We start from the raw sequence: 6,050 nt of genomic DNA, 5'->3' as shown, positions 1-6,050 counted from the left end.
TAACCGCCGTGCGGGGCAGCTCCGGGGAGGCGCTGCCGGTGAGGTGCTCCCGAAGTGCCGCGGGGTATGGGCTGCATCCCTGCTGCCCGAAGGGCCCGTTCCTGCGGGAGCCAGGGCGTTTGGAAAGCTAGAGCTTGCAGGAGAGCCGTGTTCCCGGGCCTCCCTCCCGTGCCTCCTTCTGCAATCAGCCGAGTGGACCCAGGGCAGTGGCTGTTGCTTCTACCAGGGCTCGTTGCAGTCGTGACTGTTTAAAGCCCCTAACTCAGATGAGTTTTACTAATGGTAAATGATGTTGAACTCCACATCTTTGTCACATATAGACTTTGGATGTTGTGGTGGTTGAGCCCCCAAGTAACTCTGCAAAACTCTGGTTTGTAACTCTGCAAAATGCTCTTCTTCAAATGGAGCCTTTCAGGAGCCTGTGGTAGCCTCTGAGAGCTTCCTGCTGTTGCTCTAGCTTGGTGTGCTCCAGAACAGGCAGGCTCTGCTGACACGATGTGCAGAGCAGATCCTGCATTTGATGCTGCCTGTTTCTGGCCTCACCTGATTCCTCTCTGCTGTCAGCAGTGGAGAGGAGGCCATTCGGGACTCACCTGGCTCCCAGCTGTCAGTACGTGCCCTTTTCCCCATGAGGTCTCTATTGCAGCAAGACTACAGCAAACAGGGCTTATGAAGTACCCCTTGTAGCTGTGAGGGTTTTTTTTTTTTTTCTTCATTTTCCCAGTTGATTTCTAGATTTTTTTTTCTTTGTTTTTGTGCCCATATTGCCAAGAAAAGCAGTTCCTCTTCCTCCCTAAAGTAGAGTATACTTACTGTCTTTGGAATTACCCTCCTATAGCATTGCCATGTACTCTGTTTCAGGGTCCAACAGTTCTCAGACACTTCCCTGGCTCTGAAAACTTCCCTCCCGCTGGAAAAGATGAATTGCCTACCTGCATGGTCAATGCTGCATCAAAGCAAGGCTTTTCTATATATATTGATGAACCAGAAGAGAAAGAAAACTACAACTACCCAGTGGTGGAAGAGCTGGAGTCTAGCCTGTGTGAACTGGATACTAGTGCAATGACATCCAATATTCACCTACTGTTGGATCTGAGTACAGGTAACTTCTTAACTACTGACCATATGTAGCATAGATCCATGTGAGATAGCTATGAATTGTGATGCTAGCGACTAGCTTAATACCTCAATGTGCTGCTCACTCCTCTAACTTGTCAGGGTCTCCTATGCTGGTGGACACATCCTTCCAGACCCAACCTGAGGATCAGATGGGAGATGCAATAACTGTAATGACTGTGGGGGAGTATGCAGAAGACATCCATCGGTACCTCCGAGAAGCTGAAGTGAGTGGCTTGTTACAGCCTTATAATACTAAGGCGTTTGTGGACTCTGTGATGGGCTGCAAAGCTGCATTGCTGTGCCAAGGTGACTCTAGACTGCCACTGAGCTGCAAAGGTGGAGAAGACAGGTAGCAAAAACCAGCCTGAGGAGCTGCCTATGACCCTGGCTTCAAACTGTGATTAATCTTTCAGATGTTACTCTGCAGCCCAGCTTCAATGTCCAGGAGGTCTTTCAGTACTCTGCTACCAACACATTACTCCTGTCTCTTTTTAGGGTTCACTGGAGAAATAACTCCTCCCATAAGTAGTTTAATTAATGGTTAATACAACTATTAACTAACTACAGCTAGGCAATTGTACTAATTATCAATTGTTGTATTAGTAGGTCAAAAGTAGTTCAAAAACATCAATCAGCTCTGCTATCAATCTTCAGATGAGTGTCCTAAATCTTCCCCTTTCTCTCTGAGCAGGTAAAATACAGGCCCAAGCCCTACTATATGAGAAAGCAGCCAGATATCACAACAGGAATGCGTGCTATCTTGGTAGATTGGCTTGTGGAAGTGGGGGAAGAGTACAAACTTCGGACAGAGACCTTGTACTTGGCCGTGAACTTCCTGGACAGGTTTCTTTCCTGCATGTCTGTCCTCAGAGGGAAGCTGCAACTTGTAGGAACTGCAGCAATTCTTCTGGCTGCGTAAGTGTTGGTATCATCTCATGAAATCTCAGTAGGCCATAACTTATTTTTAGTTTAATTTGAAGGACTGAAGCCTGCAGTAACAGGTAGCTTGTCACGATTCTTAAGAACAGCGATTTGAGCAGCTCTGGCACTAACAAAATTAAATGTCTAATGCTCCCACCAATCAAGAAAACTTTATAACCATAAAGCCAGAAGCAAGAAATGTGGGAGAACACTTCAGTGACAGGCTTTTGGCTATAAGGCAGTAGTACATTCAAAGTGGCAGTCTCTTTGAAAGAGGATATCAAACGGAGCTTGGAAGTGCTTCCAATTGGGACTCTTTGGATGTACGAATTTGCTATTAGTCAAGAGACTCTAACAATAATGTTAACTATTTCTATCTGGACTACCTGCCTGGAGTCCCTGTATACACCTTTGCTTTCCAAATATGATCCCAGTGGAATATTCTGCAAGAGCTGAAATATGGTTCTCCTATAATCATGCCACATTTCCATTCCAATGTGGATCCAGTGGAAAACTTATCACTATTTCAAGCTGACCAGTGTTACTTTTTTTTTTTTTTTTTTTAGGAAATATGAGGAGATTTACCCACCAGAAGTAGATGAATTTGTGTACATAACGGATGATACATACACAAAGAGGCAGCTGCTGAAAATGGAACACCTGCTTCTCAAAGTGCTGGCTTTTGACTTAACGGTGCCAACCATCAATCAGTTCCTCCTCCAATATATTCAGAGGCATGGAGTCTGCATCAGGACGGAGAACTTTGCAAGGGTATGAATAGGGCTATATAGCCCTATAGGGCTGGGGTGGGTGGGAACAAAGGGGTCATAACCTACAGAAATGCAGATGTTCCTGTTTTTATCTGAGCAGACTGATTCAGATGCTCCATCAGGTGACTATACTCCTTTCTCATACCATACCTCTTTTGGGACTGTTCTGGATGCTGTCAGTGTGTAGGTCTTGCATTAAAACTTCTACAGAAACCTCTTATGGAAACATGAAGCTTGGTGTGTTGTCCCTGAACTGGTTAGGCAGCTATGTGGTATGAAATGGCTTTTACAACACTGCACAAGCCCTTAAGTCTGTCCTGGAAATGGTAGCATTATATATTGTGTAGCAATACTCGTGCATATAACTGCCTGGGGTTCTCTGCTTAGAAACATGGTAACCATAGCTTATAGCAAAACATCTGACCTGCTGCTTAGCTGCAGAAGTCCAAGGATTATATGATGACTCTAGTCCAGCAGAGCCCAGACTTTATTCTTTTAGAGCTGCCCATAAGGCTCAGATCAGAGCTTCAGGTTACAGTACAGATTAGTTAAGCTTTGACATAAGTGTGGTCTTGTGTGATATATGTGTGTGTGTGTTTAGGGGGTAGTTTTGCTGTTTTGGTTTGTTTTCCTTTTTTTTTTTTTTTTTCTTTCCTGCTGAAACAGACTGGAAGAATTTCTATGATCAAATCAACAAGAATGGAAATCTACTTCAAATTCAAATTCATGACTACTATTTGTTCCCACCAAACATGTAATACAAGTTTTTTTTGCATGAAACTGAAAACATCAACCACCAGTTTAAATGCGCATATATTGACCTATCTTGTTTGAAAAACATCTTTTTTGTTATTATGATTTTGTTCAGTATCTTGCAGAACTGAGTCTCCTTGAAGCTGATCCATTTCTGAAGTACCTTCCTTCACAAACTGCTGCAGCAGCCTACTGTCTAGCAAACTATACAGTGAACAGGCGGTTCTGGGTAAGAACACCTGCGTGCTAATGAAAGTCAAGCATTTCATACTGCCATTAGAACTAGGCTGAGATGTAGAAAGAATACGTTGGAGGTATGTATTGCAAAGCCCCAAATCCTAGGAGAGGTGGTTGTTTCTGAATTTATGGGACTATCTGAACGAGTGAATGAGTGCACTCTTTGGTAGTCATGTCAGCTCTGTGCTGGAGGAATAGTTTTAGCAGGGAGCAGAGACCAGAAGCAAGGTGATATATGCAACAAACTCTCCTTTGTTTAGAGGAGTAGGAGCTTCTGGTCATACTTCTCATCACCAAAGACCTTGAGTGACGCTGATAGCAGATACTTTTTAATCCTTTCAAGCTCTAAACAAGGAATCTGAAGTGAGAAGGGATGTAGCCAAGATCCTTCCTTCTTCTGTAGGAAATGTATCTCCTAGCTGAATGTTGCCAGAAACAAATAACTCTGGCCTTTCTCCTCTGACCAGCCGGAATCACTTGCTGCGTTTACTGGGTATTCACTAAGTGAGATAGTGCCTTGCCTGACTGACCTACATAAAGCATGCCTTGATGCTCCCCGTTGCCAACTGCAAGCAATTAAGGAAAAGTACAAGCTCTCAAAGTAAGTAACTGGGATGCTAATGTCCTATAACTTAGAGGTCATGGGCACAAGAAGACTCTGGTTTAGTCAGGTCTCAGCAGCTTGCACACAGGTTCTGTAGCTGCCAAACTTCTCATAGTGGTCAGCTTCAGGAACAGAAGCTAATGCTAAAGAGGTACCTCTCAGCCTCTTGAGAGGAGAAACTTTCCTACCAGAAGAGTAGATTCTGCTATATCTATAGGTGTGTAGGTGTACTGGATTATAGTCCCTTTGCAATTTTGAAGGATGAGACTTCTCTCTTCCACATTGTGCATTGCTCAAAAATGTAGGCAGGATATTTGTATTTGCCAGACAAATTGTATTCTTGGTGACTTTGTTTCTATTTCAGGTACCTGCAGGTGTCTCTTTTAGAGCCTCCAGCAGTTCTTCCTCTGCAATGAAGATGGTGGATCTTGGACTTGAACTACTCCCTCCGAATCAACATAGCTGGTCTAACATTTCATAGAGCACTGCAGGTCATGTGTCTAACCATGGTGTTAAGAAAGTTTTTTAGATAGCTTTTTTTTCTTTTTCTTTTAACTAGATGCCTTTTAAAAAGAATATTAGATTTTAAGTCTTAATAGTAACTGACAGCACTTTTAATAAATGTCTTATTACACTGTTCCTATGTGAATCTTCTGACTAATTAATATTCACAAGAATAGAGAGTGAAAAGGATTTTTATGAGATTCCTGAGCAGAGGTTTTAGGTTAATTTGGAAAGAATTAAGTGTCAGGTTGCATTGGTTTGAACCCCACTCTCATCCCAAGGCATGGGTGGCTGACTGTAGCCTTATCGGTCTCTTGCTCTTCTATGAGGCAAGATCATGCAGCAATCAAAGGATGTTTTCTTCTGAAACTCATTTACCATGTCACAGCAAAAGCACCACAGCAGTAATCTCTGAACACTGATATGGTCTGTAAAAACAGAAGTTGAACTCACTTTTATAAAGATAAATACAGGAGATCCTCTTGCAGAAGGGAGTGGAATGAGAAAGCCGACTAAGATGTTCCTAAGGCTCTCCTAAGGATGCCTCCTAAGGCAGCCAGAAATACTTGAGGACAGGCTGGGGGAGAGCAATGATAAAAGCTGTTATAAAGCATCTGAGGATGCTGAGGATTTGTCAAGCCATGGAAGGGTGGACTTAAACTGGATGGCTACTGCTGTATCATACTTGTTGTATTTAATAGTCTTATAGCACAGCTATCTGAGATGACACCCTGTGCCCCCACAGCACTATTGAATGTGGGTAGTGCCCTGTAGTTTCAAAAGAAACCTTGCTCTTGGGAGAAAGGAAGGAAAAGTCTGTCTGTGGTGTTCTTGCTGTAGGAGGGTAAGCCCTGGATTTTGTGTACTCTTGAAGAGGGAGAGTAATCTGTACAGGTATTAGATTTCCAAACAAAAATATACTTAAAACCTCACATTAACATGCAAGTCAGCAGAAGCACTGTTCTGCAGTTAGATTAAGTAGAAGGTAAAGTCTCTTGTTTTAATTAGAAAGCTGATTATACAAGTGTCATGAAGCTTTCCCAGCTCCAGGTGTTTCGCTTTCCGTGATGTGCATAAGACTTTCCTTCCTTCCCTCCTTTCCCCATTCCAGGCTAGTGAATATTTCTAGCAAGGCTTCCCCT

The 6,050-nt window shown here is 43.1% G+C and overlaps 1 protein-coding gene across 1 annotated transcript; it reads left to right on the top strand.

Annotated features, from left to right (window-relative positions):
• The first annotated feature begins 864 nt into the window (after window positions 1-864).
• CCNA1 (cyclin A1) lies at window positions 865-5,045 on the top strand. The gene is made up of 7 exons (XM_010223606.2): window positions 865-1,102; window positions 1,219-1,343; window positions 1,811-2,034; window positions 2,607-2,811; window positions 3,679-3,792; window positions 4,268-4,401; window positions 4,769-5,045. The coding sequence occupies exons 1-7, from the start codon at window positions 937-939 to the stop codon at window positions 4,818-4,820; spliced, it is 1,020 nt and encodes a 339-aa protein (XP_010221908.2). The 5' UTR covers window positions 865-936; the 3' UTR covers window positions 4,821-5,045.
• The last annotated feature ends 1,005 nt before the right edge of the window (window positions 5,046-6,050 follow it).

The sequence above is a fragment of the Tinamus guttatus genome, unplaced genomic scaffold (assembly GCF_059628265.1).
Source record: "Tinamus guttatus ecotype Peru unplaced genomic scaffold, ASM5962826v1 Tinamus_guttatus_pri_ptg000150l, whole genome shotgun sequence".
Taxonomy (NCBI): Eukaryota; Metazoa; Chordata; class Aves; order Tinamiformes; family Tinamidae; genus Tinamus; species Tinamus guttatus.
This window is presented reverse-complemented; position numbering and strand designations above follow the sequence as displayed.